Raw genomic sequence first — 24,986 nt, 5'->3', positions numbered from 1 at the left:
CTCAAGAGGAAATCAAGTTTTTCGTGTACCATGGTGGACACATTTTCGCCGCAATGTATGATATGACCATCCTCTTTATCCTGGTATATTATAAAAACAAATGTTTGTAATTACATAAATAAGCTTAAAAGATCATTCCTATACGATTTTTCTCACTAATTTACTGTAAGACTGCGCATAATTACCATATAAATCTTGCATAATAGCAAGAAATTGTTTTAAAACCCCTGCGTATTTCTTTATAAGTGCGAAAAACCTTGAAAATGGGGTAAAGAGGATTAGCAACTGTTCAAACATTACAAAAGAACTTTATCATCTATTTAGGCAAGTACTGGATAAAGGCACACACATTTTACAGAAAAAAATGCAAAACGGCGAATTTGTGTCCATGGCGAATATGCGCCCACCACTCTATAAGGTATGGTGAAAATCTCGATTCTGAATGTTTTTTTTGGTCATCTGCTTGACCACACTATATTTTCATCAAACTAGGGGATCAGAATACATTTTCAGGGAAAACAAACATATCCCCTTTTTGAAATTAACTTGATGGTCGTTCCGTTACTGAATGAGTGCCTACGAAAAAGACAAGCTCGTACCGTAAATGAAGAAAATTTGGTCTTCGTCCTTTCATATGCAGTCACAACGGATATGTTAAAACCAATGCCTCGTGTAATGGTAGTACCAAACACCATCTCACTCACAAGTTATGTTAAGTTGAGCGACAAAAGGACCATTTTTTAAACGTCTTCATTTACACTTTTTTTGGGACTCGGAAATTGATGATTTCATTTTCAGAAATTCAGGTTCTCTATTTATATATATGCGCGAAAATCAGAATACGGCCATAATTTTGCGGGAAATCGGGATGAATACCTCCTAGCACCTTTCAGAACAATTGAAAAATCTATTTGAGGGGTCCGTAGCTTGATCATGTTGCAAGTCTAATGCTTAAGTTCCATATATAATATATTTTGATGTCCATAAAACCAAAATGTTATACGGCGCCTTATTTGCGGTTTGATGTTTATATCGAATTCTCATAGTTTGGTAACATTTTATTTTGATGAATTTTATCAAACCAACTGGATTTGAATCAGACAAAGAGTATATAAACCTAATTTACACTTTCAATGGACCAAAAAAAAAAAGACTCAAGATCTACACATCTACAACGAGTGAACTGAGTACATGTATCTAGATAGTTGAGATGAGGAAAAATTATTCAATACTTGTAATTTGTATAACAAAAATGGATGACCATTTACATTGATACATTTATCATACTAACATCAATGATCAAAGGGATCAAATGTTACATTATACAGGTTTAATCTACTTGAAAAAATTATGAACAATTTGAATATATTTTACACACTGCGGACAAACTTAAATGCTATTATAGTTGCATACAAAATTCAAATTGGACACAGCATGTTTTAACCTTTAAAATCACAAATTCCTATGCTTCGTATGCTTTAGAATTCATTTATACATCAGCGTTATCCATCAAATCGGACGGGAAAGGTTAGAATAGATATATTGTGGACATTCTATATTTAGACTAGACATAATCAATAAAGATTTGAAAGCGTCTACCTACATGTCAATTCCATTTTTGGTAGGACTATAAATCTACTATATGGACTAAATAAACAGGGTGTGATACGGGAAATGTACATTGCAAAAGATACGTAGGAGGGCATTCCTCGTGACACTAGAGAAACTGTCGTCTGCTTGAGAGTGGCAGCCATGGAAGCAGAAGAAGGTAGGGGAAAGATTTAAGTTGTTATAATTTTTCTGATGCTATATTATGTCTGAGATTTGCTAAATCGATTTCAGCATCTAGAAGTTTCAGAAATTGAATTAGCTAATGTAATTGTGTACAATAACAATCGATTGTCAAAATGCATCTAGATTTCATTAATAATAGAAATATTAATTATATCATATTTGATAATATTGCAGGTATTGCAAAGAACTAAAACTCCGTTAGTTGATCTTTGAAATAAAAATGTGCGCAAAAAACCTGAATATGCAAGTAAATCAACACAAATCTCGTCAGTATGGTATTATTTGTCGCAACAACCAATACATTTTACAGATACGTATAGTAAATAATTTGGCTATATGTGGAATTAAATTACTTAACATGCTAGCATACTTTTATACCAAAATCAGAATGCACTCTTTCTTTTAATTCTATAGTTTAATGTCGCACAAGCCAGCACTCTGTTCTCCAAAGTATTATTCTTTTTGGAGACTTATGATAAATCGATATCTTAAGAATTTCAGTCTGTGTCTGGCGATGTAAGGGAATCCCCATTTCATTTTTTTAAAAGCATATGTTGCCATGTGTTTAAGAACTAAAGTTGGAAAAGATTTAAAAACTCATATTAATTTTAGCGGTTACAATAGTTGTAATGAAAATTTTCATATTTTCTATATCAAGCCACTGTTATTTTGATACTTTTTAAATAAAAACATATTTAAATTATCAAAAGACTTAATGGAAGTCTCCCCTCCACGTCTCGTCCTCTTCATGTTTACAAATAAGTGTATGTGCCGGTTTTTTTTAAATTTTATTATACTAAGACGATTAAACTAGGTTGTACATTTCAATGTAAACACTTATCTGAATTTTATGGTCTCAAGTACGTTTTATTGAAGGTTCATCTTCATGTTCTATAAATTTGTAAATAAATCGTAAAATTTAAACTAAAAAGTCAACAATGATTAGAATTAAAAACACGAGCATGTGGTTGATACATAGAGAATAATACATGGCAAAATCCGTATCATATGTCGTATCATCCCGAGACATCAATATCAGCCCAAGGGCCTTTAGGCCCGAGGGATGATATTGGTCGAGGGTGATACGGGGTGTGATACGGATTTTGCCATGTATTATACACTTTATCATATATTTCAACAGAAGAGTATTATATTATATGAACTGTTTTCTGATCCATAGCACTGGGTTACCTTCAGTTCTACTTTTGTCTTGTTTCAAAGGCCTTAAAAGAACTGCTCAATTACTTATCCGAAGCACCTGTGTTACCTTACAATTTGCGTGCTGTTGTTTTAAAAATATTTTGTTTATTATTGTATTAATTTGTGTGTTTTTGTATTTTTTATAGTTGCATTTAGTGTGCCAAAAAATATGAAAACTTGACGTTCGTGACGTCCCATACAATATGAAAACTCGACGTTCGTGACGTCACATACCAAACAATGACGTCATTCAAAAAATTTACCTATTTTGAGGAAAAATTTTCTTAAGGTCAAGTAACAGTAAATGAACGCCGTCTAGCGGATTCCGCGAAATATTGCGACGTTTTGTACGAATTACGTCCCTTTGACCAGATTTTGTAATGTTGAAATTGCACCCGGCGACTTTTCGATGGGACAACGTCAACGGTAAATTTGACGGAAAGTATGTTACTTCTAGGAGAATGAACTTGTTTTTCTAAAATTAAAAATTGAAAATAAATTTGAAAACAGTCCTGAAGACGATCTTCAAAATGAAAATCGGGAAGTACAATGTAGGGTGGTAGAGTTTGTATATCTGCCGACCAGTTAAAACAAGTGTGAAAACTGTTGCTCACTACTATTTCTACATAATTGTGATTAGAAAAAAAAACAGTGTGGTCTCGGAAGTATTCTATATGTAGTATATCAAAACTATCCTTTCAAAAACCCTAAGAAAAGACATCGTCTAGCAGAAAATAAGTAGAAGGGGTGCAAGTTTGGGACATTAATACTAAAGTTAAAACTTAGTATTGTACGGTAAGACTATAATATCTCCAATATTTTGAAAATTATCACACCAGTCGGAACAAGTAAAAATATTTTCAAATTAGAGAAAAGGAAATGAACCACATAAACTAATACTGGTCATAAATTCACCGCTGCTGCCAGTCAGTCATAGATGGCACTAAACTATAATACACTTAAATTAATTAACCTTGTTCACGGTTGGAACAATAGTTTAATATTCATACACAGTTTTTAGACTATAACAAATTAAAAATAAGCAAAAATGATGTTTCACGATCATTAATCCATCGCTACATTTAGTAATCTAACGTTGTTGTTTTGTTTTTGTTTATTTCACTCATAAACTTGAAGGTTGAGAACGAGGTTATATCGATCACCTCTATATAATAATACTACTATATACCGACTGAAAAATATGCACAGTGTCACAGACTTTTAGTACCTAAAGTTAAATGTAAATCCCGTAAGTAGTCAGTACTTCAATAAGACAGCAACCAGAAAACAACACAAGGCCAAAAGAAAATTAAAAAGGAAAATACATCTTATGATATACATTTGACGGGTTTTTTTTTGGGGGGGGGGGGGGGGGGGGGTGCAGGGGTCCTGATCCCGAAATCCCGGACTTAAAAACATGAAATCCCGACGTCCCGAATTTATAGAAATTTCAATCCCGCCATACCGAAATTCGAAAAAAATAGCCGGATCCATAAAGGATCAATCCCGAAATCCCGTGCTGAAAAACACCCGATCCCGGAGTCCCGTTTAAGGTCTCTCCTCATTTGTGTAGATGGACTAAATAAAAAAACACAATAGTACCTGTCATGTCTCAGCCTGTGTGCGATTGTTTTTTTCTTGTTTTTTTTTCGGTTCGGGGGGAAAAGGGGGGGGGGGGGGGGTTGTAGACATATCAAACATAAATATGTACATCTGGTTTTATGTCATATGTCTCAACCTCCGTTAATTTGGTTTCCTCGGAAATGTTTTTACACGATGTATTTTCTGGAAAATACACTGTACTACAAAGACTACAAATGTCTTGAGAGAAAGCGAAATTCAGAGAGAGAAGCACAATAATTTATTGTCACATATAATTAGATCTCAAAGGGAGTTGCAGAATAAGGAATACTGGCGAATGTCAAAATTGAACAAAAAAGTTTGAAAAATTATAAAGAATAACAACGGAAAAAAATTCAATATAATAGTGTAGACCATGTACAGAATTTTACAAAATCGTTAATTGAAGATTTTACGGAATAAGCGTTATATCTAAAGATAAAGAACATTTAAGTCCACACTTCATATGGACCCTTATAAATCGTTGGATTATCTCGGTGTTGCTGGTCAGTAATGAATAAAAAATCACTGGTCAATTTAAAGGTTGTTGTAAGTGATGCAATATATTCTTATTTTCCTGTTCCCCTTAATGTAACTTCCAGTTTTATTAAAGTTTACATTCATCAAAGCCTTAGTTTAATTTAGTTTCTTGTCATTACTACCCCTCCTTTATTTGTCGCATGTTGTGTATCATGTACTGATTCTATATATACTTCGAGCATACATATGTACACTTATGGAACAATAACCATTTAGTAAACTTTTAAAAGTTTTTGTAGACTTGTATACAATAAATTTTATACAGAACAAAAAGGATATTAACAAAGATGTCAGTTTGTCTGCGTGTTTTACTTGTTAACTTGAAGATGTATAAATAACCACACGGCACTCTTTCAAGAATTTGTAGAATCATTGATATAATGTTTGTTTATATATGCGATGTTAAGCAGCAGTATATGGACAGAACACGTTCTGTCGTGATATAGTACCATAACACAAGCTTTTACATGTTCCGCTGCTTAAAAACCGTTTTTTTTCAAAAGTGGCCAAATCATATATCGGAACGGAGAAAAAGTGTAAACAGATGACTTACAAGATAGTCTAAGAGATTTATGAATTGGTTACCCAAAAATGACAAAGTTCAACTATCTCTCATTAGAGCAAATATTAATAAAGATCAAAACCCTGACCACATGCAAACAGACAGCAAAGTACGTTCTAGGATTCAAACTGTAGATGTTTTGCGGAATAACTATAAACTATAAAGGGGGACGGACGGACGGAAGGACGGGCGGCCAGACGGAATGACGGACGGGCAGACGTACAGGGGTAGTTGAGGGGGCATAAAAAAATAAAAGCTTCAATTACATCTTTTATTGCGTCAACTTGTAGACAGTAACCCTGATGATTTCTATTTTTAAGATTTTACCATTTCTGCGTTCATGTACTTACAACGCATTTTTGTCTGAATTAGTAATTATTTTAGATATGTATATTGATAATGAACATACATGTATCTCATTTTTTACAACATATAATTTCTTTTTAAAATATTCCATAAAAGAGGATCTGATTGGGGTTTACGGAATACAGAATAATGGGTAAAAATTGCAGAATAAAATGCAAAAAAAGAAAAAGTGTATAATGAGGTGCTATATAAAGAATAAAGACTATTGGTAATACTAAATAAAAATTTATGATAATTATCCAGACTCTTATGATAAAAAGAATCTATCAATACGAAACACATGATCATCGTGCATAATCAACACGAAGAACGTTGGAATTTATTAGCATGATAACTTGACGTTATATAATAAAAATTACGACGTCACGAATTTTGATGTTTTTTTTTGTCAAAATGTTGGGTTTGCGTCGCTTCTACAGGGAAAACGAAGTCGGTGACCATATTTTTTTTTAATATCATCTTATTCGTAAGACAAAGAGGAAAAAATATTAATTTAAAAAATAATTCTATGGAGCGGTTCTCGTGATTTATACCAGAAACCGAAAATTGTAGAAGAAAAATATAGATTTTTCTTAATGTAATTTAGTACCCTCTCGGACCATTTTAAAAATGGATTTTTCTTGAAAACGAAGTCGGTGACATATACTTTTTTTTTACATTTTCTGATGTATATTTTCAATATCTAATTGATTTCTAAGTTTTAAAAAAATCTATGGACTAGTAGTTGCAAAAAAAAAAAAACCAAAACTGACTTTATGTAAAAAAAAACAAAAAACAAAAAAAAAAACAGGGGTGTGATAAAGGGTAGGGGTGTGATAAAGGGTAGGGGTGTGATAAAGGGTATGCGATAAAGGGTGCGCATCAAAGTTGCGCGATATGGATTAAACAGCAGGCTATTTATCACATATGCAAAACTACCGTATTTACTACTAAACATATGATAAAATACTATAATATCAAGAAATGCGAACTTAAGATGTAGTGCATTTTATCCCATTTATATATAGATATAGTTTGATTTAAATTTATTAAAAACGCATGGAATGTCAAGATTTTTTTTTGCGTCAGATGAAGTTTCGAAATATCTTCGTTAGCTATGAATTGCCTCAACCCATGTAACCATATGTTTTTGTTTTATCGAATAATAGTACGCAAACGTGTGCCAATCATTATTATTGCTAAGAACTGTGTGAAATTAATAAGATTTATCCTTTCTGTAACATAAGGGTGGCGATTTACTTCTGTTCCTTTTTTAGCAGAATATACATGAGGATAAAGGGTTGCAATTGCGTCTGCTATTTTTAGGGATGATCATGAAATCATTTTTTTCCGGCTTTAACCTTATTTCTAAACTTTTTTGCTATGGCGTTGTCAGTTTATTTTCGACTTATGAGTAATCAGCTTTAATGTCCTTTTGGTATCATACGCCACTATTTGTTTATTAGCATTGTTCAAGATCGCCTCTTTTTGAACTGTTCATAAACTTGCAAATGAAACTATTCAGAAGGGAAGAAAAATCGGCATTGGAGTGTAGAACTGAACGATTTCATAACTGCAGGATAATACTCAGCAGTGTCGTTCGAATCAGTAAACTTATATGCATTGTTGTCTTTAAATTGATTGGAAACACTCTGTAGTTCAGTTGACATGTCTGCAAAAAGACTTATAAAACTGGGTACGATAAAGACAAAATACCAATTTGGCTAGCAGCTATATGTACTTGATTCGAGATGGTTGGTTGGCAAAGCCTCTTTAACTTTTGAAACTGAAACCCCAAATGTTTGTTGTAGAGATAGTGATGACTGCGGCCAAGAGGAATGGTAGCGCAATCATGAGGTTGGAGAGAGTGAATCATAGTGAAATTGATTTCAAGAAAGTGCATCACGTTGCTGGTGGCCCGTATAAAGGAATTCTCATTAATAAGGCAGCCACTGGTAAATATTATATTGTATACTTATTTGTTTCCTGTTTCCTGCCCAAAAGAGGGATATGTGTGTAGGTAGTTAGATATTTTTTTTCAGATAGTGTGTTTTCTGTTACTCTACCTACTCTAAATTTGAATGTCTACCTCTGACACATGCTATGAACTTTTTCTGGTTATGAACCGTTAAACACAAGAACTAGTTTGGCCTTAACATACTACTTATGATCACTTTTGTATAAAGCAACAACACATGACCTCAGATCACGATGGCATGTGCATGTATTAAACAGTAAAGTCACTTGTGGTTTGGGTTGTACCTTGTTTCGAGCCTTGTCAATGGGTATCTGTTATCTTAACGTTATGTCGTAAGGCCCCATCTACGATAGAAGTAGGGGCATTATGTTTTCTGGTCTGTGTGTCCGTTCGTTCGTTCGTCCGTCTGTCTGTCCCGCTTCAGGTTAAACGTGTTTTGTTTAGGTAGTTTTTGATGAAGATGAAGTCCAATTAACTAAAAACTTAGTACACATGTTCCCTATGATATGATCTTTCAAATTTAATGCCAAATTAGAGTTTGGAAATCCGTGTACTATAGACACATTCTTGTTTTGTATAACGTGATGATAGGATTTAATCACATAATTATTGATTACTTTTTAATAAAAGATAATCAAATAATCAAATATCATGAAATAGCTGGTCTGGTATTCAAATAATTGCTATAAAAACGATCAAGTAATCAGATAACCAATTACCCCACGAGGAGGCTCGAAGAGTAGGAAATTTGGGCTGCCACTGGAAGTTGAGGGTATGTTGGAACGGACCGACACCTTTTTTTCATTATTCCATCTACGGCACTGATCTACGGACCCCTCAAAGAGTTTTTGTTTGAGGTCATATTGATTTGAAAACTTTGTTCCCGTGTGCAATATACAATGAACTGAATCACAGTTCACTGAACAAGAACATTTGATTAACGTATTGGTTTACACCCGATTGCATTGAGTGTGAATGTAAAGGTAATATCTGTGGTTAGCTTGCTTGTTAGCTGAACGGTGAAGTCATTATTATGTTAGATAAACAACCCTCCTACTAGAGTATACTAGTCTAAGAAACCTAGCGATTAGCATACTTCGAAGGGAGCGTAGTATACCTTACCTAATAATGATGTCACAGTTCAGCTAGCAAACACGCTAACAAAAGATATTACCTTTACCTACACACTCAATGCAATCGGCTGTAAGACGGGTTGGTTTCATGTAGTTTATGGTCAGTGGTCACATCAATCTGGATATTATACACCTGCATGTATTTTTGTAATAAACAGTTTAAAATACACGTATATTAAGTGTGACAGATCTAGAGTGACTAGTTCTTGTTGTATGCACCATGTTAAAATATGTAGATAGATACAGCAATCATATCGGACTTTAACAGACCTTTATATAAAGATCCAATAAACAAATAGATGGAACACTATAATTTGGATAGTTATTTAAATACTCAATATTTATAAATTTTACATCTTGGACTGGTTGAGTTATAGTAAAGTCGTAGGAAGATAGAAAGAATATCAAAAAACCATTCTAAGACTTCCTGCTTCCTGCTAGCAAAAAAAAAAAAAATCGTTTGAAGTACTACCAAAAAGAAACCAATTAAATCTTTATGTGACATTGCACAAATATTTGTACACGAAGGTTCACGTTATTTAAAAGATTTTATGCAAAATCAATGTCAAAAACTAAGCGAAATGTTAAAAGATTAAGATAAATTTGAGACAACACCCACACAACGTATTCGACACCTAAATACTGCAAGCTTTAAACTATAGTAAATAGTATTTACATAGTAAGTCGATCAAATGCATCGAATATATTATGTTTTTTCAAGTATGATACTTTTTACTATAAATGTTCGTTGCCGTGTACGGGATGAAATTGGACTTTTAAACGTCTTTTGACGAGGGATTTATAGAATACTTATTAGCGGAATGAAAAGAATAAAGAAAAAATGCATGGACCAAATAAAGAGATGTAAAAACATACAAAGAGAAGAACATCATTTGAAAAACAATTAAAAGAAGAATACAAAAAGGAAGACGTACTCCCCTCCCCAATCCAGACCCTCCTGTAGAATGCATATATCGACCGGTTTGAAGTAGAACTTTATCTTTTGAGTGGGAAGAATGGCATGCTTACTGTGGGTCGAACATACTCTAAATTACAATCCAAGGATTATGTATGGCTGCATGATGCAATGTTTTATTTGTACACATTTAATTTTATCGTAAAAACATTCAGTCAGACCTTGTTCTGTTGACTGCTCTAGTCCCAGACAGTCAGACATGTCTCCGAAAGAAGTTTAGTAAAGTAGGATAGATCTTTTAGTTAAATTGCTAGGATGAAATTTGAAAAAAAAAGGCAGGACAGGAGTTTTGAGTAAAAAAAAGGCAGGATGTGACACTTGCAAAAAAAAAAGTCAGGACGACAATTTAGGTAAAAAAAAGTCAGGATAAACTAAAAAACAAAAAAAGGCAGGACCGAATAGAGTGAAAAATAAAAAGGCAGGACAGAGATTACAGCTAAAAAAAATGCATGACAAAAATTTTCATCCTAGCCCCCCCCCCCCCCCCCCCCCCCCCCCCCCATAAAAATCAAATGGTAGCTCCCTTATATTATACCCACTTCCTTTCTGAAACACCTTTTTTTCCCTAAAAAAATTAGAGAGTCAACAATCTTTTAAATAACATGCTCCCTTAACAAAATATACGATATACTATCACTTAACATGCTCCTGTTACAAATATACGATATATGCTATGGCTATATATATATATATATAACACATAAGTTTGGTGTGCGTAAACCATTTAACTTGGTCTAATCTGCTCAGTGGTATGAGATCTTAGAAGATGCGTTATGAGTTCCAATGAGACACGTATCCATCCAAATCACTTTTCGTAAACGTAAACCATTACAAGCTAAAGTACGGTACGAAGCCTTAGATCACACAGAACAGCAAGCAATAAAGGGCCCCAAAAATGACTATTGTAAAACCATTTAAACAGAAAAAATTAACAAATGATCTAATCTAAAAAAAAAAACCCAACAAGAAACGAGAAACACCTATGAACCACAACAACAAGCGACAACCTTTGAACATCAGGTTCCGGACCTACAAGACAGTGCAAACAAATGCAGCGGGTTTAAACGTTTTAATAGGCGCCAACCTTCACCATAACCTGAAAAATAGTGTAACATCACAACAAAGAAAGATAGAACATTAAATTTTACAATACACATTTTGTTCCCTTCTGATAACATCATGGGTTACACATTCCATTGCAAAAAATGTATCTGATTCTTGTAGGCGTATTTTGATAAAATAAAATAATTTATCATGCTTATATTATTTCATTTTGCACGAAAGATTAAATAGCAAATATGTACATAGTGAGATGTTCTCATTTATGTAAATAATGTTCAAGTACCGACCATTCATCTTTTGTGGCGACAAACGCAGTTTTTTTTTTTGGAGAAAAATGTATTTTTTTTAACCTATATCCAATGATGCTATTTTTTTCAAATAACATGCATACAGGTTCTATCCAGTTGTGTTTTCAATGAATCTTTTAACTTTTGTACTATAGTGAAAAGACATAAGAAACCAGTTTTCTATAGCACATTTTTGTTATCAAAAATTTAGAATCAAACAATTTACTGCACAACTGCTCCCTCACACACAATACTTAGTGTGGATGCACAAAAGAGTTACTCTTTTCTTACACCAAAGACAGACTTAAGTCAAATACACTTAGTCTAGTACGTGAATTTATAAAATATCAACTTTTCTCATTTTGCATGACAAATCAATAAAGGCTGCTCAAGTTTTAACTATTTTGGAGACCAGGTTATTTTAATAAATCAGAATTAAAAAGCAATTTAGATAAAGTTATTTATTGCAATCTAATATTTATCTAAAAACTCTACATTTATCAAACATGTCAAACTTATCAGTGATTTCGTAAAAAAAAAATTTCGCCATTTAACCGCATTTGTTTGAATCCATTAATGTATAATATATGTATACTGTATTTTTAACATCATAGCATTTAATAAAAACAAATGAGGGTTAAGCATTAAAATAAAGATTTGTTATTGTCCTTCTCGCGCACAAGGAAGTGGAAATAGTGAAAGTGGATAAAGGGCCTCACTTCTATATTATATATATATATTAGCCCAATAGTCTTCATGCTTTATATTTTAGAACCACGCTATGTTGAAATTCTATACTTTATTCTGTACTTTTGGCTCCTTCTCCTTTCTGTATACCCCACCTAGACCCTTATGCATGTACTTATTTACGTTACCATAAGACGGGTTTTCAGTTGGGGTCTCTCGAGCAAGCATACTAGTCATTAGTTATGTCTTTTATGAGTTTACATAGGTTCGGAAATATTTTCTTTTGACTGAAAGATGTAAAATCTACAAAATTCTTAGGTTTGTTCGTTTTTATTACAGTACTACTGTAAATTCAGAAATTAATGCGAGGTTTTTATTATTGCGAAAAATGCGACAGAGTTGTAAACGCAATAATTTAAACTCGCATTTTCAAATGTTTGATATAAATTAAACAGAATGTTTCTCAAAATCGTAAAAATAAAAATCGCATTTAGGTCTAAAATGACAAAATCGCAATAATAAATGCACGCAATAATTTCTGAATTTACAGTATTCAATCTGACATTATCAGACTTAAATATTTGGTTTAGTACACCATTGGTGAACAATTTTGATTGAGTGATACATCTTAACGTCTGGTGAGAAATAAATCTAAATCTTAAATTGTACACAAAATTAACATCCATATGTATATAACAGGATACAAGAAGTCATCCAAACAAACATTCCCACTGAACATTATTAAGATTTTCGGCGGTCGGTTTTCTTCTGCATGTCATCGTCTTTAAGACTCGAATGTTAGAGAAATATGCAAATCTACTGGAAGAAGAAAAATTGGATTTATTATGGATAGTTTATAACACTGATATTAAGAAGATTTTGTATGATTGCCAATAAGACAGCTTCCTACACAAATATCAAACGACATGAAGGTGAATTATTTAGAGTCACCGATATATCTTCAACAATGATTAAAACTTTATTTCCTCGTGCTATACAACATTCTAGTAACACGTTATTTGCAGTGAAATGCATTACGCTTTATATATTATGTAATTTGTTTTTTTGCATCAATTACGTGGAGATTTTCGAAAGCTTTTAAGTCCACAATCCTATAGCATTGCCCTTGGTACATGTTGCAGCTAAGCAACCAATAATTTACACAAAAAAGTTAATATACAAATAGATAAATCACAGACAAAAATAAAATAATAATAACAAGTAGAAATTTGCACGAAATTTGCTAAATGGGAAGGGTCATAATTTTGTTTAATGCATATTCCCCTTCCTTTGGGGATCTTATTTCAAAAATCAAACATCTTATCCATAATAATCGTATTTTACTGATCGATATATCTAGACAGTAACATATTGTTTAGTGAATGAATGTCTAATTTGTTACTCTCGTAATAATAGCCTTGTTTTCGTTTATTATTCAAGAGCGCTAATGGTTTTCCAGCATCTTACAATTAAGCTGGAATTCATTAATATTTAACTGTTGGTTCATTTTGTACAATATACGTTCACTGATTTATGCTCTACAACCAGTTTCCGTAAAAGTCTTTTATCGCTGACTTTCGTATTTCCTTTTAACTGAATAGTGAATTAATGTTTAGAAATATTATTACCTGAAGTTTTAACCCCCACTGACACTGTAAAACTCATCCGAAGAAGAGTATCTATTAAATTTGGCTGTGCGGGACGTTTAAAAACACATGGTACGGCAGGGATTCTAAAGACTGCAACTGTAAGAAGATAGAGTAAAAAAGTAGCATTTTAACAGGATATTTGGGCGTTTAAGGAAAAACAGTCCAGAAAAAGATTCGAAATTTTGTATAGAAAAAACAGTTTGCTTTACTCCCATTTACTTGCCATATAGTATACATAAGGTCATAAAAAAGAATACGTTTGATTGTCCTAACCCTACCTACCCAAAAAATACCTGGCTTCTCAAGATCTTTAGGTGTTCTAATATGAACAAGTAATTTTTTAATGGAATTTAATGGGATGGAGACAAAACAACATCTGACACTTCATTTTTTTTCCGAATTAAAAAAGACAATGCTTACCTACCTACTAACTGTCTCAATCTTCGGGTGGGTTTGGTCAAGCCAAAATATTTGTAAGTGTGGCCTAACTGCTTTAACAGTGGGAACTCTTGTTTTCCAGTTTTGAAGATATGTGCCTCAAATTCTTCCTTTTAATATTATTAAAACCAAATCCATAGTATTTCATAACAATATTCATCATAGGTAACAAATGGTAGAAACATTATCAACTTGTTTATGTTAAAACTTGATTTCAGAAGATTCGCATAGTACTAGTATACATGTACATAATCACGCAAATTTTCATAGATTTTTTTATGACTCGCTTACGACAGTAGCAATGTAGTATGCTTTCCAATAGGGCATCGTCTCGTTCGTTCATGCATCCACCCATCACGCTGACATTTTGCGCTAGGGCAGATAACCATAAAATTGTGATAACATCAGCTCTAGCTAGGTACATATTTTTATGATAATGTGAACATTTTAGAACATACAAATTAAATTTTGTACCCAGATGTCAGGAACATGGAAATATGATAGTACGAGCCGGACATTGTGCCCTATACTGTTGGATACCAATTTTCGTGGATTTCGTGAGTACAGGTGAACAACGAAATTTAATATTCAACAAATTTTAAATTTGCTATAGAATTGTATGCATACGAAATTATATATCCACGAACACGTACGTTTTCCATAATCAACGAAAATTGGTACCAACGAAGATAAATGAATCCACAGTATTGACATGTAATGAATGTGAGTTATTTAGAATGATTTTCTATAGACATATTTTGAATTTCTTGTTTCTTGATGTTTACAGATCTGAATACTGTTGAGGCATCAGAAGGAAGATTAGAGTTTTTAGCTTACATGGTAGACGAAGACCACAACAATGAAGCTATACAGGTAATTTAATATAATTACATTAGATGTATGTTTCATTATAATACGTTATTCTGATTGGCTAACTAGCAATCTCGTGATATTCCTTAATCGATTGCATTACACAATGCAACTTTTCATTCATGATGACACGAGGTCCCACAATAAAGTGCACAGGTAAATGAAATAAAAACTTGATAAAAGGCGGGTTTTCATGATCCTATAGGTAAAAATGTAATTATAAGTATTGAATGCTTTTTTTGTAACTTTATAGGGTTGTAAAAGCGTTGACCGTGCGCACATTTTTAGTATGAAGCGCTTCCGCGCTTCATATACAAAATGTACTTCGGTCAACGCTTTTACACCCCAATAAATTTACAAAAAAGAGCATTCAATTCTTAAATGAAAACCACATTACACAATTATATACATGTAATCTCGATCAAATAAACCGACTTATATGAACTATGAGGTACTATGTTGGTAAAATAATACTTTTATTTTATTCTAGTTGATGCAATAATGTTTTATATTAATGATAACTAAAAACACCAAAAGAGACACGCACAATTTAAATTTTTTTTAGGATTTAAAGATTGATTGTCGCAAGTTAAAACATTTGCCTCTATTCTGTTTTACAGTGGCAAGCTATGATTTCCGGCCATCATTATTTAAGAAACTGTATAACTTTAGCTTATTGAATATATTATACAATATTTACATCATATATCCGTTTCAGAAAAAGAAAGTATAAATGCAAAGTACACGTATGTAGTTTGAATTATTTTGTGATTTTTGTTTTTTTTTACTTTTACAGGATTACTGGACACTACGTTTCTGGTTTCAAGGAAATGCCGATGGAATGACAAAGAAAAAGACTTTTACAGACTATTTTCAGGAGCTCATGAATCCAACAAATTTTCCAAAAAGTAAAATAAGTTGAAAATATGTTATGAATTGAGTATTTGAAACAAAAGGCATGATGATCTGAAAAAATATACAAAACCTCAAGAAGAAAAAAAAGAAAAAAAGCTGGTTTACATAACACATAGGTCTTTATTTTGCATACACGTATACACATATGACAATACATTATTGTGTCGTGTAAAAATGACAACTCCAAAATAAAATGCACAAAACTAAAAAAATGATAACACCAAAAGAATAAAACAAAAAAAGCTTGAAAATTTTTAACTAACACTGTCATATAAGATACATTTCAATTTATTGTAATGCAACATAGCATAATTTATATGACATGTGATGTGGCAGCAATAATCATAACCAAAGAAAAAATAGTAAAAGAAAATAGAGTTTTTTCATATAATGCCCGTTTTATCAGAAATGGGACAAGAGACTTTGATGCAATATAGTTAATGAGTGTTTACTTATTGTCCAGTGGGAAATATTTCATAATGTTTAGGACGACTGGCGCAATGTAAAAACAATGTACATTTATTTTTCTTTCAGGGTTATGTTATTTTTTTTTAAACTAACTCAAATCTAACCCTTTATTTTATTGATTTTGTATTTACATTATGTTATAGATAATATTTATTCGTTCAGTGTATGTTCAATGGTGTAAAATTGTATTTATTTGATTGAGTTAAACCTTTTCAATTGATATTTCATATTGTGTCTCTCTATTTTGTGATGTTCCAATATTGTTTCAGCTAAGGGTGAAGGTTGGTACCTATTATAACGTTTAAACTTGCTGCATTCATTTTCATCTGTCTTTAAGTCCGGAATCTGGTGTTAAGTAGTTTTCGATGTGGTTCATTATTGTTTCTCGATTCTTGTTTTATTTTCTATAGATTAGACCTTTGGTTTTTTTGTTTAAATGGTTTAACATTTGTCATCTTTGGGTTCCCTTATAGCTTGCTGTTCGGTGTGAGCCAAGGCTCCGTGTTGGAAACCGTATTTTGACCTATAATGATTTACTTTTACAAATTGTGATTTGGAAGGAGAGTTTCCTATTTAGCACTCTATTTGAAATTTGCACAATGTTTCCTAAAGAATCAAATCAACGACGTCATACAACAATTTAATAATTGCCACAGAAAACGGTCATGCAAGATTTAAAAAAAAGACAATTGCATCTCAAACTAATGCATATCACCTAAATAACATAATCGGAGCTGATTTTGAATTTTGAAAGTAGTTAGCACAATAACAGTTGCTATGTCTAATGAAAATTACAGATTATATTGGTTTTATCAAGAAAGCATTGGTTGTATTGAGGTCTTATCCAGTAATAAAACGAGTAGATTTAGAAGTCAATCAAACAACAGAACCTCCCCCTGAAGAATCTCTACCTCCAATCAGTAAGTAGAAATGTCTTAACGAGAAAACATAACATCCATATAAGGTCATTTCCAGTAATAAAACGAGTAGATTTAGAAGCCAATTTAACAACTAAACATCCCCCTGAAAAACCGCTACCTAAGAAAATATATATGTATCACAAACAAAGTGTTCATATGCCAAGTTCTAATTCGCTTCATGATAGGAACAACACATTAAAATATGAATTAAAACAACGTACAACTCACTACTGATGATGTTACTGAGTTTTGACTTACATTAATATATGAGGCATATTTATAAAATAGAGAATGAAAATGTGCGAAAGATACAACGTCCCGACCAAAGAGTAAAACACAACCGAATGCCACCGGTGGTCTTTAACACAGCGAGAAAATAGGCCTGTCGCAGGTGACCCCTGAACAGAAATGTGTCAGAGCAGTAAATGATCCCCCTGGTTGATGTCTTTAAATTAGCAGATGTGTTAGCTATGTGTAGATATAATGTAATGTTTTATTCGAGCATCACTAATAAGTTTTTTGTAGACACAAGGAAGAAACGCGCGTCTGGCGTACAATATTTATACTTGGTATCAATGATCAGTTCATGTATATCTATATCTATATTTGTATATCTTTTTTTCATTTTAGAAAGTTTTACCACAGTGTTCACCCCAGCAGTTTACACCTATCAATTACTCCCAGAAATACCTATTCAAAATAAAACATTTATAACCTTCATGTTAAAAGCCGCTGGTGATGCGCACATTGCATTGTCAGCAGTTTATAGTGAACTTGAGCGTAAAACATGGGAGATAACTATTGGCGCTGAAAACAATACAAAATCAACAATCAAAGAAGGTGCTATGGGACAAGTGAAAATAGAAGCATTGACTCTAAACATTCTAACAAATGATGATTTCCGATATTTCTGGATAAGTTGGGCCGAAAACCATATAGAAGTTGGGCGTGGTGCGCAATATGGATATGGTAGATTTTTACACTGGTATGTTCCGCCAAATAAACAGTTCAATGTAAACTGTCTTGGTGTTTCTACAGACAAGGCATCACGAGGACAGTGGGAATTCGCTGAAATATTAGGTACATTATATATGTCATAAGTATAATTTTGCCAATCTAACATATATACAACATCGTTTTTTTTTATGGATGTTGCATTCAAAAACATAAAAAAAGTCAATACAATTGACAGAAGTTATTTGTTTTATATTATATTTTCATATGAACTATAATACTTATTATAAAAAATGTGTTTTAACAATGATTATAAAGGTCTGCGAAATTATGGTTTTATTCTGTGTCTGTTTGCATGTTAGTCAAATTTTCTGAATCTAATCATGTTTTCGGTAGGATAGGCAAGTGGTAGCATTATAGTAACTTGTATCTATGTTAACTGGATTGTTTTCTATTTTCACAGATCCCGAGGAGGAATTTGGCAAACAAGCGCGAAAAAAGAAACTGAAGAAATCATTGATATGGTTGGCAAAGAAACAGCGAATATTACAATGTTTGGAAGATTCATACCCTAATACAATACCTGTTTCAAATTTACTCAAGTAGGTTATTGTTCGTAAATGTTGTGATCAAAATATTGTCTTTTCCTAAACATGCATCACTTTGGCCCATATTTTATCATTTTACGAATGATTTAATCATATAGAACAAAAAAAATAATATATTATTTAGATAAAGATTTTGCGAGATAACGTTCTCACATTATATTTAAGAATTCGATTTTTCATACTGTCTAATTTCTAAAATTGAGAATGGAAATGGGGAATATGTCAAAGAGACAACCCGACCATAGAACATACAACAGCAGAGGGTCACCTTAACAGGTCTTCAATGCAGCGAGAAATTCCCGCACCCGGAGGCGTCCTTCATCCGCCCCCTAAACAAATATACATACTAGTTCTAGTGATAGTGAACGCCATACTAAACTCCAAATTGTACACAAGAAACTATAATTAAAAATAATATAAGTCTAACAAAGGCCAGCGGCTTCTGACTTGCGACAGGCGCAACAATGCGGCGGGGTTAAACATGTTTATGAGATCTCAACTCTCTCCTTATACCTCTAGCCAATGTAGAAAAGTAAACGCATAACAATACGCACATTAAAATTCAGTTCAAGAGAAGTCGGAGTCTGATGTCAGAAGATGTTATCACAGAAAATAAACAAAATGACAATAATACATAAATAACAACAGAGTGTATGATATGGGACGAATAACTGGACACTTCTTTGATGAGTTAATCCCAAAACTCCTGTCTATATATGGACTGGTCTAAAATAGGCAAACTTCTTAAACCCTGCCCCGTCAAGTAAAATAAATCAAGTAATAGATATGATTTTTACAGGCACCAGAGCACTTTAGCAAACATGAACTGCTAGGCATGTAGCCCAATCTATTACCCAGTATAATAGTTTAGTATATCCAACAGTCTAGAATGAAAATGAGGCGCCACCAAGCAATACAATATTTAAAATCTATAAACGATCTTAAACTGTTGAAAAGTGACCATAATAGTGAGTTATATAAATCCCTTTTAAAAAACGGAATCTTTTCGATTTTGTAGGTTATGCAAAGTTAAGCTGGCTGACACGACAACAGCAGCTGTAATGTTGAATGATCTTCAAAATAAAGGGTTTATCAAAGAAGTAGAAAGGGGGTTTTGGATGAGGATACAAAGTGGGGGAGCGGATGCAAAAGACGGTGAGTAATATCTTTTATTTTAAACCGATTAACACAATTCATTTTAATGTATGCGAGTTTTTGAAGTCGGTTTTACATAAGTCTAATGGAAACTATAACCTGTTTTTCCCCAAAAGGATCACCAGACTAATATATAGTTTGTGTTAAAATGAAATGGCATACCGCCGGTGATACTTTTGTTGCCTGTTAACAATTTCCACCCTAAGCGCAAAATCATTATCCGTATTTGGCACTACTTTTTTTCTTAATTTGTTGTTTATAATGCTCTTCAATTTCTTATTAAATTAGGCCTCCAAACTTTTTTAATTCGGGTGCCACTAATGCGTTTATTGTAGACGAAGTTTGTATTAAGTTCAAAATGATAAGCTTGATATCTTTGATGATTTGTTATAATCCTCTTCTTAAATATCTTTACGTTTATTGATATTAATACTTCAAGTAATTGTTGCAGATTTTAAAACTTATTTTATCCTAATTTTTTTGAACGTTTATTAATATTAATACTTCAAGCAATTGTGGCAGTTTTGAAAACGTATTTTATCCTAATTTTTTTGAACGTATACAATTCATCGTTTGATGAACATCTCATATTAATTTTACAGAAGTACAGATTGTTAAAAACATTCCTCGACTGACTAGTCAAGAGCAGCCAACTGTAGCTGTAATCACATCACTCTATTGCGAAAAGCTAGCAGTGGATGCTTTAATTGACAACAAAACTACATTTGTCAAATATAAAACAGAAGGTAACTACTAAAATGTTCACCTTAAATTTGGATTTGCCTTAGTTTCAACCAAAGAAGAGAGGAACGACACTCATTCAAAAATATTTACTTTACATTTAAATTTTCTGTACCGTGTGATTGATACCTGTTTCACTACGTACGGCTCGATCAACTTATTACACTTTACTAGGCGTGTACACTCGCGACTAAAATGTAAGAATCAGAATAAATGAACATGGTAAAACCTCACAACATAAGTCTAATCACAAGGGTCTAATCAGAAACGAAAACTTAAAAAGTTATTCTTTTTGTCGTCCAGAGTGGCAATAACAATAAAGACATTGAATTGTAGGAATGGGGAATTTACAATCAAAACATTCCCTTTGAATGATGCTAACATCACTAGTTGCTAGGATTGGGAGGAAGAGATTTAAGGGAATTGATTAGTCAAAGTAACTATTTGTAATTTAATATAATGATTGTGATCTAATTTGATTAAAATAAAATCAATCTGGACTTTTGTCTGATATCATAGTTATTGATGCAATTTGTTAGTAACTAATTCTACTTATTTTTGTTGAAAATGCAAATGTTAATCTGTTTTAGATGTAAAGGGTTAATATCTTAATTTTAAATTGTTAACCATATACCATATACAAAATTTACCTATCAATAAATCAAATACAACATTTATCCAACAGTTAATAAAATTCATTATTTCATAAATCGTACTTACTTTGATACAAGTATTTATAATAAGATTTATAAATGATTCATTTATCATAAATCATATCTTCAATAACAATTAGTTTTACATGATTTCGAAATGCTAGCCAGGAGATATATTCGAAGTAAGTTACCAATGTTGTGTTTGTTAAGTATATATGCTTATGATATTTCAATAACACTATGTCTCTGTGATTTCATTGCCTTCGATAGTCCAGAAAAACAGCCTTAGTTTTTTCAGCGTCTTCTATTATTTTTTTTAACCCAAAACAAATAAGTTTTAATCATAAAATGTTGACAACACCTTTATACATGTACTTAGCAGTTTTTTGGTAATTTCAATTAGTATGGTTCTGTGTTTCTTTGTTTTCATATTTGTTTGTTTTTATAAAGAGTAAGATTATAACACAATGTTGACTGCTGTACCCCTATTTATATTTTTTCCTACAGTGTAAAAGCTGTTTGTATTATTCACACTTTGTTATCAATCCAATGGAGATGTATGCAATAGTCATACAAGTAAGAATTTTTAATAGCTATAAAACTATTATTAATCTAATATTTCTACACAAGAAAATGCCCGTACCAAGTCAAGAATTTATTCTAGCATTTCTACACAGGGAAATGCCCGTACCAAGTCAGGAATATTACAGTTGTTTTCCATTCGTTTGGTGTGTTTGAGCTTTTGATTTTCCGTTTTGAATTTTCCTTGGAGTTCGTTTTATTTTGTTTTTAATTTTTTAACCGGCAGTAATTTGACTTTTACATGTTGTGCACGTATTTTTCATTATTTGTGTTTGAATGTTTTGTAATTGACTAGGCATTTTTTATTTAAATGACAAGAACATGAATGAATTTTTTTTTTAATACATTTCGTCTTTAACAAAACGATAACTAGAGATATTCTCCTTTAAAAAGTAAACTAAGACTTACATTATAATACTTGATATAATAGAATTCTTGTCGTGGTTGCAGCCATTACACAGATTTTACAGACCTTAAGTTCGATTTCCGATTATCAATTACCCATTTTACAATTATTTTGTGTCAAACATTTTTTCAATCATGTCAAATATTAATCGGTTAACAAGAAAAAATATAATTTCTGAAACAGAGAATCCTTAAAGTAATATAAATGATCATCTGTGATTACTTTTGGTATTTAGGTGAATCACAAGTATATTCAGTTGGGAGAATAGGAAGACACAAAATTGTATCTACAAAGCTGTCAAAGGACGCATCTTCACCAGAAAACTCTAAAATATCCACAGAAAACAGTGTGACAAGACTTCTTGGTATGGTTACACATTACTGCATAAGTCAATGTCGAAATGTTGATATTGGACGTGACAATTCATACCAAGTATTAGGATGTTTGTGATAAGTACATATAAGAAAGAAGATGTGGTATGATTGCCAGATGAAGCCCATACCGCATAGTCAACTATAAAAAGCCCCGAAATGACAATGTTAAACAATTTAGACGAGAAAACTAACGGCCTTATTTATATATATAAAAAAAAAATGAACGCAAAACAAATATGTAACACATAAACAAACGACAACCATTGAATTACATAGTTTACATATAGTTTACATATGCATAATTTTAGAATTAACAATATATTTGTAATCAGTTTGTGATACAGTTCTAGTATTTTAAGTAAGTTACTCACGATAGTTTATGGGTTGAACCAGATGTAAAGTTTGGTACACCATATTTCCTATTATGGGTATTGAAATGTAGATGAAATGTTAATTTGACCATAACGTTTGACAAAACCATGAACTACAACTTGAGCAGCTACTCCAAAAAAAGTAAATACAACTAAGGCAGTCTTTACCATTAGATAAAACACATATTTGAAGGGTTTATTAATATTTCAACATTTCAGAACAACAGGAAATGTACAGAAAATAAACGTATTAGAGATATTATAAATCATCACAAAAAGCTCATCACTGGGTTGGTGAGAAGAAAGGCCCACCAACGTTGATGTAAAAACCATCAGCTTTACTAAGTTAATATTAATACACAAATTGTTCATCTTTCTGTCGACTACATAGATTCATTTTAAGGCCATCAGTATACTATGACATTATTGCGTTATGCCACGACTACGAACATTTTCATAAACAATCAAGGTAAAACAATTGTTCTCTTTCTTTTAATCTTTGTAAGTAGACCGATTCCAAATGTTTGATAAGTTCATTTTTAATTACACATTATTATTTCATTATAGGCACATTTAGCAAAGTGCAGCACGTTTTTCTCGTCGGTGTAGGTGGGTCTGTACCAGATTATGAAGATGCCAGCAAACATGTTAGATTGGGAGACATTGTTGTTTCATTGCCGCCAAAGGAACGGTCTTGCTTGTATGTACACTGTCAAAAAGTAGAACACACACTGCGAACTGACGAATATAAATTTAACGTGAAACATTGGGCATGTGCAGATGATACACTACAAAAGATAGCAGAAAAAATCAGAAAGGTAACGGATTCTTCATCAGACACTGAAAGACCGTGGGATATATATTTAGAAGAGGCCAGTGAAAGACTTAAAGCTGAAGAATCAAGTTTCCATAGACCATTTATAAACACCGATCGATTATATTACACCAATCCAGATGGCACAGTGGTAGAAGTGCAGCACCCATCTGGTGATAAAACCTATATTGAAGGGCGAACGAATGTCCGGTTTGGTGCTATTTCTAATGGAATGAATATAGCAAAAGATGGAAAACTACGTAAAACGTTTGCACGACTTTACGGCATCAAAGCCTATGATTTAGACACTGATGCAATATTAGAATCGCTTGAGGGTAATAGAAATGAAAGTTTCATAATCATACGTGGTATTGCAGATTATGCAGATGGAAGTCGTAAAGAGTGGCAACCATATAGTTCCATGGCCGCTGCAGCTTATATGAAAACGCTCATCATGGCTTTATGATAACGCAGCTTGTTTTGCATTGTATAACTGGTGCTATTAAATTGTATCAAATGCTTGTTGACTTGGACTTATTTCAAAATATAACATTGAAGATACAACATAGAAATTCAAAACATTGATGTGAAAATAAAAAAAGCATTGACAAAACTCATGAGCTGACATTATAAATGAAAATAACACTTTATAATTTTCATGCATTTCAATAGTTTTTCTGGCTTTACTTTCATTAGGAACGCTCAACCGAGCCAGTTAAAAACATCTTATGTCATATATGCAACTACGTTTTGATATTGTATTTATATTGAGTCATATATCAAACTTTTTCGTTCAGGATATTATACTTGTTTTGAATTAAATGTTTTATTGGTCGTTTTAAGCAATTTTAATTTATATTTAAATTTGGTCTCTTGATGTTGTA

At 32.3% G+C, this 24,986-nt stretch overlaps 1 protein-coding gene across 2 annotated transcripts; it reads left to right on the top strand.

Moving 5' to 3' along the window:
• Positions 1-1,450: 1,450 nt before the first annotated feature.
• Positions 1,451-24,623, top strand: LOC139485820 (uncharacterized). Of its 2 annotated transcripts, XM_071270464.1 has the most exons (12): positions 1,619-1,768; positions 7,873-8,016; positions 15,059-15,144; positions 15,938-16,049; positions 17,322-17,444; positions 18,075-18,524; positions 18,862-19,000; positions 20,025-20,161; positions 20,764-20,907; positions 21,720-21,737; positions 22,779-22,907; positions 23,856-24,623. In XM_071270464.1, exons 1-12 carry the CDS (start codon positions 1,753-1,755, stop codon positions 24,566-24,568), a joined length of 2,211 nt encoding a protein of 736 aa, XP_071126565.1. In that variant the 5' UTR covers positions 1,619-1,752; the 3' UTR covers positions 24,569-24,623. The 2 variants fall into 2 exon arrangements, with proteins under 2 accessions (XP_071126566.1, XP_071126565.1); XM_071270465.1 differs by lacking the exon at positions 21,720-21,737 and having other exon boundaries at positions 1,451-1,768.
• The last annotated feature ends 363 nt before the right edge of the window (positions 24,624-24,986 follow it).

The sequence above is a fragment of the Mytilus edulis genome, chromosome 8, assembly GCF_963676685.1.
Source record: "Mytilus edulis chromosome 8, xbMytEdul2.2, whole genome shotgun sequence".
In the NCBI taxonomy this organism is placed as follows: domain Eukaryota; kingdom Metazoa; phylum Mollusca; class Bivalvia; order Mytilida; family Mytilidae; genus Mytilus; species Mytilus edulis.
This window is presented reverse-complemented; position numbering and strand designations above follow the sequence as displayed.

Coding starts and splice junctions, on each gene's coding strand:
- LOC139485820 (XM_071270464.1), top strand. Junction 20,162..20,763: donor GGGAGCGGATGCAAAAGACG/GTGAGTAATATC, acceptor TTAATTTTACAG/AAGTACAGATTGTTAAAAAC. Junction 22,908..23,855: donor CAGTGTGACAAGACTTCTTG/GTATGGTTACAC, acceptor ATTTCATTATAG/GCACATTTAGCAAAGTGCAG.